This window comes from Hemicordylus capensis, chromosome 1, assembly GCF_027244095.1.
Source record: "Hemicordylus capensis ecotype Gifberg chromosome 1, rHemCap1.1.pri, whole genome shotgun sequence".
NCBI lineage: Eukaryota > Metazoa > Chordata > Lepidosauria > Squamata > Cordylidae > Hemicordylus > Hemicordylus capensis.
The window spans coordinates 14,420,679-14,433,292 of record NC_069657.1 but is presented as its reverse complement, the minus strand read 5'-3'; the positions used below and the strand labels follow the sequence as shown (position 1 = coordinate 14,433,292).

Here is a 12,614-nt window from a genome sequence, read left to right as displayed (position 1 = left end):
CAATCCTGGGAGCTATGCATCTGATCCCAAAATGTGCGTGCATGGCAGCGGCATGCATTATTTTAATGAAATCAATTTATCATTTCATACTTTGACTCAGGACCAGGATGATGGTACATGGTCTGTTTCCATAGTTATGCTTAACTTTGCCACTTAGAATGTTTTCAAAGTAAAGCAGCACAGTGAAATATACTGCACAATTGGTTACACAGTAAAAAAAAAAGAGAAGTCATAATTGCAGGAAGATTATGTAGTCTTACTTAAGTCCACTAAGTACAGGACAGAAGGCACACTTTACCTTTATAGGACAGTATAAGCAAACATGCAGCAGTTTGGCTGACTTCTGTAAGTCAAGTTCTTTTCACATGAACTTTCTGGTGACTCAAGATAGCTTTAATTTTAAAGCTGATTAAAAAAGATTCTACCCTGTTTATTTATTTATTACCTTTATAAACCACCCCAACCAGAGGCTTTGGGCAGCGTACAACTAGTTAAAACACACACACAACACATTTAAAACACTACTTAAAACAATATCAAAACTATTTATATTGCAATTTAAATTGGAACAATTTATGTTCCAATGTTACATCCTAATTTTACATAAAGTTAATCAGAAACTCCACTTTTATATTTTTTGAGGTGTGCTCATGGATAAAATAAATTCATCATTTTGAAATACCATTCAATAATTCAATTTATTACAGACCAATAAAGAAGCAGACACACACGCACACAACTCCAAACCCAAATTACAGCTATCACATCAAATTCAATAGAGTAGATAAAAGGTGTAGTTAACTCACAGTTTGTATCCTTGAAGTGTTTTTGCTTTTATTGTTCTGTATGACACAAGTTGTGTCACAAGCTAAGTCATAAACTCAGTAAGACAGACATAGACACTGGAATGGCAGAGGCAGACTGAGCTTGAAATGCTTGGATTGGTGGGCACTCAAATTTATTTATTTATTTATTTATTTATTATTTATTTATTCAATTCCTATATCACCCTTCCAAAAATGGCTCAGGGCGGTTTACATAGAGAAATAAATAAATAAATATAGATGGCTCCCTGTCCCCAAAGGGCTCACAATCTAAAAAGAAACGCAAGATAGACACCAGCAACAGTCACTGGAGGTACTGTGCTGGGGTGGAATAGGGCCAGTTACTCTCCCCCTGCTAAATAAAGAGAATCAGCACATTAAAAGGTGCCTCTTTGCCAAGTTAGCAGGGGATCAAACAAATCCTCATTTGTTTTTTAAAATTGTTTTATTTTTAATGAATTTGCTTCCATACAGACCTGTTAAGATGTTCCTAAATAAAAGTTCCTTAAAAAATTCTGAATAATTTGTTGAGTATTTGATAAAATTACTCCTGCTAATTTATTAACATTAAGCAGGCCTGATTTTTTCAGAGGGTATCAATAGGATTGCTTCTGCTTAAGAGACTGAAGGATATTCATTGAAGTTCAACAACATCAGTAAAAAAAGATTCAAGAAAACGAAGATGTCTTAGACTAGGATACACTGGAAGGCCAGAGAACAGCCACAAGCATATTCTTGGTAGTGCCTCTCCACCCGCCCCTGGCACCCACCACTTACTAAATAACTTGTTTAACAGATAAATACACCATTGTCAGTTCCAGAACAGTTTGCAAGTCTTGTCACCTGTTGGTCAGAAATAAATTTTCCCAAAATGAAAATAAAGCATAAAATGGCAATAGTCAAATTGCTGTTTAAGATGGCCACAGTGTCTTCTAAGAATAATGAGAACTAGTCAAGCTATATAGTTGAGACAGCCCTCTAATTTTTCTCATCTTTTAAAAACAGAAAAGCAAGAATTCATGGGAAATGTCCAAGAAAGAAAAGGAAAATCAACCAATAAGAGAAAGAAATCAGGACAACATTTGCTGGTCCAAAGACAAAGTACAATGTAAGTCTCATTTCTACCTGTTGCATCCTGAAAGATCTACATATGCAAGCAGGCAATGCTAATGAATAATATTTGTTGGTTCAGATAGCATGTCAACCTATAGCTTATACAATCCACTTCAAATCATGGTTTCCATTTCTGGGTAGTTGAATGACTACAAACCATAATTCCCATCCAAAACAAGATGCACCCTTGTTTATGAATTAGCAATTCATGCTAACCAGGAAGAACTTCTGCTGTTTGGATTAAGCTTCAGTTTGTCACAACCAATCCATTTTTTACCTCAGGCATCAGTTCAGAAACTCAACTTTCTCCCTGGATTGGAATGGAGAGATAAGATGTGTGTCACTGAACATTGACGACACCATACTAATTGATTTCTCCCAGTGCTTTCCTACAAATGGCAAAACAGTATGAAGGACAAAACAGAATCCTGTAGGCACTAGTGGAGGGAGGCGAGCAGCAGCCCCCTTCGCCCCACCCGCTAGGTCTGACGTCAGACTCAGGCAGTAAGCCAAGCCCCTGCATTTGATGTCAGATGTGGGGGTGTGGTCTAGTTCCCGAACAGGGCCCCGTGGCCCCGTTTAGGACCTAGATCAGAGCCAGCACTGTGTTCGCAGCATGGCCAGAAGTGGCTTTCCCGGCCTTTAAGGCAGGGAGAGTCACTACTGGTCGCATTGTGAACGCAGCGCTGGCCATTTAACTCTTGAACGGGGCTGCACGGCCTCATTCGGGAGCTAAACCACACACCCCAGCACCTGATATCAGACGTGGGGGGCATGTCAGGGCCGCGAGGTGCAGCCCGAGAGGCAGTGGCCCAGGTTCTTTGAACCCTGTCACCCAATGGTGGCTAAGGCCCTGCCTGTAGGACATCAAAAACCAAGGGCCAAGCTGTAGAGTAAGATAAAGGTAAAGTTTGCCGTCAAGTTGATTTTGACTCCTGATGCCCACAGAGCCTTGTGGTTTTCTTTGGTAGAATATAAGAGGTGTTTACCATTGTTTCCTCCCGTGCAGTATGAGATGATGCCTTTCAGCATCTTCCTATATCGCTGCTGCCCAATATAGGTGTTTCCCATAGTCTGGGAAACAGACCAACAGGGATTTGAACCAGCAGCCTTCTGCTTGTTAGTCAAGCATTTCCCCGCTGTGCCACTTAAGGCGACTAAGCTGTTGTGTCGCTGACCCTAAGTATCACTTTCTGATACCGGCCTTCCAAGAAGAGCCAGCACCACAGCAAAATGGTGCACCCAAACACCATCTCACCCCAACATTCCAGAAGGATACTGGTAAGTTGTATCAAAAGCTACTGAGAGGTCAGAACAAGAATACACTCCCCTTGCCCACCTCTTGATTTAGATAAACTACCAAGGCATTCTCAATCCCAAAACTGGGCTGGAAGACAGACTAAAATGGATTTCTAAATGTAGCTATCCCCATTGGCCTCAACTGAAAGGTCAAATCTCTCTCAAGTGGTAAGCCTATGTCTGGAGGCCCATTCACATGTTATGTTCAACTCTCACAGCCGCGCAGAGACGTATGTTTGGGCAGGGTATAAATAAATAAAATAAATATGAGTGCACAGTGTACGCAGGTACAGATGTGTAAAAAGGTGCAGTCATTCGTGTGTTGTGCTGAACACAGGTACAGAAGTATACGTTCTATCTATACCTTGATTTGAAGGGCCTGCATCCAAGTTGACTTTTAAAATGAAAATGTGTATGAACAGAGACATCTGTACACTTGTACAGCATAATATTTGAATCTGACTTGGGCTGCACCACTTAAGATGGATGCTAACATGAACAGAATATTCCTCCATACAAAAACCTCTTCTCCCATACATGCTAGTTTGCAACAAGAATTTCCCTTTCCTTTACATATGGAAAGACATTCCCATCACACTAATCTTCAAACAGCAGCACCTCAGGCTGCTATATTCAAAGCGTGGAGTTTTCCAGCCAATCCGATACAAAGAAATCATTCTGAGAGTGGACACCAGGCACAGTGAAGTCAAACCTCTCCAGACGTTTCCAACGTGAAAGGCATTATCCAGAAAGCTGTTTCTCCAGTGCAAGCAAGCAAGAAATAAATAAATAAAAATTAATCTTTGTTAGTTGCCCCATAAGTTGTTCTCTAGTCAGCTCCCAATACAGCCTTAAGACATCGAGTAAGCCTAGAGAGCAAGAGGTTGCCAGTTCGAATCCCCACTGGTATGTTTCCCAGGCTCTGGGCAACACCTATATTGGGCAGCAGCAGTGATATAGGAAGATGCTGAAAGGCATCATCTCATACTGCGCAGGAGATGGCAATGGTAAACCCCTCGTGTATTCTACCAAAGACAACCACAGGGCTCTGTGTGGGCTCCAGGAGTCGAAATTGGCTTTGGCGGCGCAACCTTACCTTTACAAATACACAGAACACATGAAATCACAACGCACGCGCGCGGACACACACACACACCACAGAACAATTTTAAGGTTTTTTTTAAAAAGTCCGTTCAAAAAATAAAATTTAAAATGAAAACACGAACGTGTGAGCGCCAGCCACTCAGAGAGCAGCTCTGCTGCCGTCAGCGGCGGCGCGCAGGGGGCGCCTTTCCTTGAAGCAAACTAGCAGCGTGTGAATCGTCCACTCCAGACCTTGGCAAACCCTCATGAGGATTAACGGGCAGCTCCTCGGGGAAGGTCCTCGCCACGCTCCCGGAGCGCCCCACTTCTCAAGCAAATCCCGGTTAGACGGGCTAGTATGCTGGTCAGTTTCTCCTCAGAAATGCCATTACTACCCGCAAGACAGCAGCAGTTCCTTCCCCCGGCAACTCTCAGTTCCAGCGTATTCTCCAGCAACGCGGGGGGGGGATTTATTGTCCCCCCCCTCAGTCAATTCCCGTGGTCCTGCTGCTCACGTCTCGTCTTTTCAACCCGCGCTCCGTCCGTCTAGTGGCAACTGAGGCGAGCGCAGAATGGACGGCGGCAGCGGTCGGATTCCCGCCGACCAATGGGGAGGCGCGCTGGCCTTCCGTTGGCTGCGGCGGTTGGTGGATCCGGCGACGCGCGGCGTCCTCCTGTGTGGGCGCGTGCGGGAGGGAGGCGGGCAGCAAGCTCGGTTGCGAGCGGCAGGCGGTGCGCGAGCGTGCGCCTATGAGCGAGCGAGGGCGCGCGCATCTCTCCACACTCCCTCCCCCCCCAACCCTCCCAGAGCGCAAGCGCGAGTGAGGAAGAGGGCCATGGCCGGAGCTCGCTGACTGACTGGACTGACAATAGGAAAGCGCGAGCTGCAGGGACGCCCGCCGCCGTCGCAGCAACGGAAGGAGAAGGCCGCCGCCGCCGCCGAATCCCCTCAGGGCCACCCGCTGCCGCCGCTTCCTCCTCCTCCTCCTCCTGCTCACCGCACCCCGCAGGCAGCTCGGGCCGCGCTCGCTGTTTTGCTGGGCGCCCCTCCTTCCCCAAGGCCGACTCGCCGGGAATGTGAGAGAAGCACCGGCGGCGGCGGCGGCAGCAGGAGGAGGAGGAGGAGGCCTCGCAGGCGGCCGCAGCAGTAGCAGCCGCTGTTTCGTTGAGGGGGAAGGCGGGAGAAGAGGAGGAGGGCCGAGCCGTGCAGGGGACCGAGCTGAAGCCGCTCTTGACGCCGCCACCCTGCGCTGGGGGAGGCCGACCAGGCTGCCGCCGCTGCTGTTCCTGCGGCAGGGGCCGCGCCGCGGAAAGAGAGCCAGAGAGAGAGACGCCGGCCCGGCTTGCCCTCTCCGCCGCCTCAGCCAGGGATCCTCATCAGCTCCCGCCGCCGCCTCATTTTTTCTCCTCCTTGTCTCTGGATTCTCTACCAGGAAGGTTCAAGGTAACTTCCGAAGCCAGCCGATGACCCGGCGGCCGCCGTCAGGGGATATATGGCGGGAGGGGGGGAGGCAGCGTCGAGGGAGGCCGGAGCGCGTTAAAGGGCGGGCAGTGGGCGGGCGACCATTAGGGATTTATGGACCGAATCCAGCCCGCTGTCTCTGCGAGGATTTGACCCCTTCCCGGGACAGGGGATGAATGACATCTTGCAAGCCGGCTCGCGGGGCAGCGCCTGGCCCTGTGACCGAGAGACACCCTTCCTTCCTGACGTCCCTCGGTGTCCCAGCGCCTTGTTCGTTGGTCTTCTTACAAGTCCACCCACTGGCCTTTTATTGACAGCAACCAGTCTGTTGCTTTATAATGACCAAAAAAAAAAAGATCTGTCACTGATCTTCGGCTCTCTCTCTCTCTCTCTCTCTCTCTCTCTCTCTCTCTCACACACACACACACACACACACACACACACACACACACACACACACCCTCTATATCTTCTCTCTCTCTCTCTCTCTCTCTCTCTCTCTCTCTATAAAACATTGCAGGGGAGGGAAAGAGACAGTCTCGTGTCTCGCACTTATACCCCCCACAGTAGGTAAATAAACCCACCCACCCCTTCTGTTGTTTGGACTTTTCGGTTTCCACAGAAGCAACTGGTCACTTAAGAGATCTGGAGGGAGGGGGGATCCTGCACCCATGATCATTGTTTATTGTCATGTGTTGCCAAGGCCTGTTGAGTTAGACCTGAATTGTTCAAAGCTGCAGGAGATAAACTTACTAAATTTGCAGTGGAGAGGGGTCGCTGAAGCTTCTTGCTGACACTGATCCTGCAGTCAGAATGATCTGCTTGAGGACTTGTCCTTTATTACAGTTAGCAGTTCCATTTTGAGACTGTATGAAAACATTTGTGGACAGATTGACTTCTAAGGATGTCAGTGGTAAGCCATCCTGTGGATGAGATGAACTGATCTGGTTCTAACAGGCCCCAAAGCTAAGACAGCAATGCAATCCTATACATGAAGGGAGGAGAGCTGGTCTTATGGTAGCAAGCATGACTTGTCCCCTTAGCTAAGCAGGGTCCACCCTGGTTGTATTTGAATAGGAGACTGCATGTGTGAGCACTGTAAGATATTTCCCTTAGGGGATGGAGCTGCTCTGGGAAGAGCATCTAGGTTCCAAGTTCCCTCCCTGGCACTGCCAGTCTATGTAGACAATATTGAGCTAGATGGACCAATGGTCTGACATGGCAGCTTCCTATGTTACTATTACTTGAAGTAAGATCTACCAACCTCAGTGGCATTTAATTCTGAATAAGCATGTATGGGTCCTAGTTGTAAGTGTAGTGATGCTTTCTGAGAATTTCAGAGTCCTATTGGAGTACAAGTAACACAATTTTTTTCTGTGCGTTCACTTCCCTCCTTTCAATGTGTTTGTTCATACAACTCAAGTATGGATAGTAATAACACTCTTGGGCAGAACTCTCACATATTCATGGTAGATATCATATTTAAATTGGTAGCTATTGTAAGTCAAATCATTAATCTTTTAAGCATAGGCTGTACAGTTTGGGATAACAATGCAGCAATGGCCATGAGAACGATGAGTTGATAATGCAGGGATTGTTGTAAATAAAGCTCCTCTGCTTAGTGTCAGGGACTCATGTGATTCTTTGTAAAGGCTGTGAGTAGCTTTTGTGCTTGCAAATATTTTTGTGCCCACTAAACTTCAGCAAATTTCAACTGTATTTTTTAAAAAAATCCTCATGTAGCTTTTAAATATGAGAGTTCCATTTCTAGAATGATATATGACAAGAAATACTAAAACTGTCTTCAAATGTATTTTATCATTGCTGCATTAACTTACAGTACATTGTCCTGAAATGATTTATGTAGATACCCAACTGTGTATATGGCCCCATTGACTTGAGTAATGTATCTTATATTGATTTTAGTGGGACTCTGTGCATGATGAAATCTGGCCATTATGTTTACTACTATTTTAAAATCCACTATAGGCAGATGATTTATTGTTAAAAGCACTTAATAGTGCCTGTTTAATAAATCTATAAAGTCAAATTTCCTCCATTGAGTTTTTCAGCATACAAGGAGATGACAAGATGTGGATTTTTAAAAAAAAGGATCAGACACAAAGTAGTACATTTGAACTAGACGAAGGTAGATTAAGGTTAATCATTGGGAAAACTTCCAAATTTAAGACCTGTTCATTAGTGGAACAAGCTACTTAGTGAGGTTGTGAGATCTTTTTCTTGGAGGTCTTTAAGAAAGATCAGATAGGGATACAACATGTTAGGGTATCCTGGCATATAGGGCAAGGAACTGTCCTAAATGGGCTCTTCTTAAATTCTGTTGTTTTAGAAATAGAAAGCAAAAGAAAAAAGTGATACACTGCTAATTAGTGTAATAGGTTATGGACATGATACCCGAGGACCGCACAGCTTTGTCCCTATATCTGGTTTTGAACTAAAACTCCCATCATTCCCAGACACAGTAGCCCATGTCAGGAGTTATGGGAGTTGTAGTCGAACATCTGCAGGAGGATCGAAGTTGTGCAGCCCTGCCTTAGCTGAGTGAGTGCACCACTGAACTTACTGTCAGATTTGCCTTGCTTTTATGTGACTCCCATTAAATGTAAATAGAAGCACAATATATTGATAGGGTAGGTGTGTCTTGAATATTTTAATAATTCAAGGACTGGAAAATACACTATACCTTTGCAGAAACATTAATAGCGGGATGAGAGTACTTGTTGCTCAATTAAAAATGATAGGAGTTTGTTTTCTCTGTGTTGCTGGCAGGATTGCTATGATACATGAAAGAGAACTATAAAGATTCCTCAGATGGAAAATGAGAGTCAGGGAGAGAATAAAGAAAAATGAAAACAAAACACTTCAGTATGGGAAATCTGTACACGTGGCTTGTGTAGCTGCACATTCAGATGCACACATGCTCACCTGGCTCTAAGCAGTGATGGATGCATTGGAGATAGATGGGGACCTGCACCACATTGGGGCCCCTGGTCATATGCAGCAAAGCTGAACTAGAACTGTACCAATTGATTTTGCTAACATGGAGTTATCCAAAACCCAACATGCCAAGTTGTATTGTGCAAGTGAGAACATTTATTCGTAGTATGATCTTTAAGAAAGGTTTCTTCTAAACTTGTGCTGTTTACTAGGGAATATTAATAATTTGTATTCTCTTCAGTAGGGATATGTCCTCAGCACCAACCACTCCTCCATCAGTGGATAAAGTTGACGGATTTTCTCGGAAGTCCGTCAGAAAAGCCAGGCAGAAGAGGTCGCAAAGCTCCTCTCAGTTTCGGTCTCAGGGCAAGCCTATTGAGTTGACTCCACTGCCTCTGTTAAAAGGTAAGACGCTATAGCAATCTTATCAGTTGCAAAACAATGTTTTAATTAAAAATGCCAGTTGTTGACAATATTTTTTGATGACATTTGCTTTTTGTTGAAAGGTGGTTCACATGTTGTAGAGTTGTATGTAATACTTGTGCTTAGGTATGTAATACTTGTGCAGGTTCTATGAATGCCTGTTAGATAACCTCTAATACAGATACTGAAGACCTACAGTTGATGTACTGCTTGTAATGTAGCTGCAGTTTTACTAGGAAGTGTGAATTTAGTGCTTGATCATATGGTCTAATCATCTTCAGCAGCACTGAAGCTCTGACAACCTCTGCAGCCTCAGTATGAATCAGGAGGTTGAAAAATCTGGGAGGCTTTTGTATATATTCTTTCCTGACATGTTTTCACTGTTAGATATTTTCAGCCTACCAAAAATGTGCTTCTCAACACATGCAAAGGAAAAGGGTGTTTTGCAAGCATGAAAAATAGATGCTGTGGTTGTTGATGGATAATTCCGGTAAAATATTATAGCAGAATGTTTAATTTTGAACCTGCCAGCTTTGTTTCGTTCTTTAGCTACTTGTATTTTCCCTGCCTTCTGTGTGTCTAGTTCTGTGTGTTCTGCAAATAGGAAGAAATATAATATTTCAACAGTAACATAGCAAGGATGATGCATCTCTGTTTGAATTAGACACATACACAACAAATATGTTTGCATATGCTCATTATTGAGAAAATGCAAATGTTCTAGGTTGGTAGTGAGTTAGCGCAGTTTATCAAGCATGTGCAGAGCTGGGTGTTGAGTACGTGGGCATGTCCAATGAGATTGAAAGTGCGAGTGAGGTCTCCCCCATGCAAACGTTGAAAGAAACCTTAAGGGCAAACTGCATTAACAGAGTTTGGTTGGTAGAAGGTTGTTCATAGTATTCTTAGTTGATTTTAAACAAACCTTAGACAAGGTTTCAGAAGTCTAGAGAACATTTCATCCTTGGCTAGTGCCATGCAACTTGCCCAAGGCCTAATCAGAGCAAGCTTGCTCGTTTTCTCTAAAAAAAGATTAACAATAAGAAAGCTCAGGAAACATTTAATTTAAAAATTGAATGGCTTATCAGTTTCTTTGGATAGGTGTTGTGAACTTGAATACTTATTTCCATTGCAGTAATTGATTATTACAATGTACTAGGTGCGTCAGGCATTCAGTACCTCTTTCCTTGCAAGGTCAGGTACCAGCAGTGGGGAAAGCTACAGATGAAGCAGTGGAAATGGCTATGGAAATTCATAGCTTAAACTGGATTTAGTTTTAAGATACATGATTAGTAAGCAATTGTGGAGGCAAGCAGCAGGAATACAGAAAGTACACAGAACAATCTGGTAGCTCTTGGTGACAGCTTAGTGGGTCTTCTTAGTTAAAAGTTGCCCATACTGAGGTTGTGCAGCAGGTTTGGGAGTTGAATATCAAGGATTAGGATTGGCTCTCCTGGATGACCTGATTCCCAAACTTGTAGAGATCTAGTAGTAGTGTCTGGAAATTTCTTGTGTGAAGAGCAGCCCTGGTTTCACATGGAGTAGGGAATTGTTCCTGCAGGGCTCCTGGCTTGAGCTCCTCAGTTCCTTACACTGGAAATATTCAGCTCTTAGTCTGGTGGTTTTCTTTGGAGGACAGTGGGTGAGTAGACCAACTTACTATCTGGTAAAAATGGAGAAGTTTGTCCACTTCTTAATTATGTGTTAAAAGGCAGCAATATAAGTGACAGTGGCTGTTTTTGTTGCCCTATCCTTAGTTAGAAACTAGTTCTTTTGCTGTGGAATGAAGATGTTCATTCTACCCAGGGTGGATTTGATTTAAATCAAACTGATTTAAATCATGATTTAAATCACTAGCAGGGTGGATAAAAATCAATGTTTTTTTAAAAAAAATCAAAAAAATCCAATTTAAATAAAAAAAATCCAATTTTTTTGATTTTTTTTTTAAAAAATCATTGATTTTTATCCACCCTGCTAGTGATTTAAATCGTGATTTAAATCAGTTTGATTTAAATCAAATCCACCCTGATTCTACCTATTCCTCCATGTATGCTGGAAGGATAGGTAGAACTAAGTATCCCTGTGTTACTTCCTGGTTCTCTTCTTAGGGAGGTAGATGGTTAATAAGTTTGGATTTCCAGCTTTTTAAAAAGCAGATTGTATTGCTCTTGTGAAGTTCTGCTGCTTCTAAGTTATGAAGTGAGCTTTATTTTAATTTTCCCCATTTGTGCTATGCAAAATTAGTCATATATAAGCCATGCCACCCAGTCCTCTAATCACACAATGCATACAGAACCATAATTTCAAATATGATTATAGTTTCTCATTAAAATCTCTCTCTCCAGCAATACCAGCAAAATGTATACACCATCCAGAGATGCTTAAATCAGGCAATTTAGAAATATGATAAATAAATAAATACCATATCTTGTTAGAACTAAAGAAGTCATCATAACAGCAAATATTTAAGTATGTCTCAACTCTAGATCCAAAGCCCTGGAGAAAAAGCAGGGAAGACAAGCTGTTTTAAGACTGTTCTAACTATGAAAATCTGTAGCCATGCCTTCTCTACCCAATGTCAGCTGCCACAGATTACAAAAACAGACTAGCAGTTTACTAAGTGTTAAATGTAGAGAAACCTTACCACAAAGGTCTCTAACTGTGGCCTTCCAGCTGTTGTTGGACCAACTCATCCATAAATCTTGAAACTTTACCATACAATAGAATGTGTGGCAGGAAAATAATCATTTGCATTAATTTGCATTAATGCAGGCCAAGCAGTCACATGAACCCTTGTCAATCCTTGATACAAGCACTTGTAGTTTTGGTCTCCAATATTCCCAGTAACCTGTACTCACCATGTGCTCATGGTGCTGTTAACACTGCAATAAGAGTTCCTTTGTATGCTGAATGGCCTCACAAATTTATTTATTTCTGTTGTTAAATTTATATGCTGCCTTTCATTAAGACAATCTCAAAGTGGTTTTACAATATAGTTAAAAATGATACAAATCAACTAGATGATTAAAACAATATAAATGTTAAATTTAATATATACACCATACAAACAAGTAAAATGCCATACAGAGCGGCAGCAACAAGTAAGTAGCACATTTATCTAAAAGCTTTGATTGATAAAAAGCCAAATTTTACTTGGCTTCTAAAAACTGTAATGGAGACTGAGGAGTGGATGCCTACTTGGAGAGCAAATGTTTTTGTCTGTCCCTGTGACGTTCTGATAAACACATAAGTGTTGCATGTGAATATTAAGAAAACGTATCTAAAGCAGATGGGCCTAAAGCTCCATTTGGAAGCTATGTTTTTGCATATGCATATTGGAATAGAAAGTGCACATTCTCAAGAAGAGAAACTTTGGCCATTTGGCTGGTCAAAAATAATTTCCTCAATTGACAGGTCATAGAATGATAGGTCAGGTTATGGTAAAGTTGTTCATT

At 42.8% G+C, this 12,614-nt stretch overlaps 1 protein-coding gene across 8 annotated transcripts in view; it reads left to right on the top strand.

The window, feature by feature from the left end:
• Positions 1-12,614, top strand: part of PPP2R5E (protein phosphatase 2 regulatory subunit B'epsilon) — a 110,064-nt gene that overhangs the window by 1,400 nt on the left and 96,050 nt on the right. For 3 of the 8 annotated variants that reach the window (XM_053287441.1, XM_053287435.1, XM_053287436.1), the window contains exons 2-3: positions 1,830-1,932; positions 8,981-9,144. In XM_053287441.1, coding sequence (XP_053143416.1) covers positions 1,844-1,932; positions 8,981-9,144 — 253 coding nt within the window. In that variant the 5' untranslated portion in view covers positions 1,830-1,843. Of the gene's footprint in view, positions 1-1,829; positions 1,933-5,060; positions 5,764-8,980; positions 9,145-12,614 lie in introns of those variants that run through there. The other 5 variants (XM_053287437.1, XM_053287438.1, XM_053287440.1 and 2 more) reach the window with 4 other exon arrangements.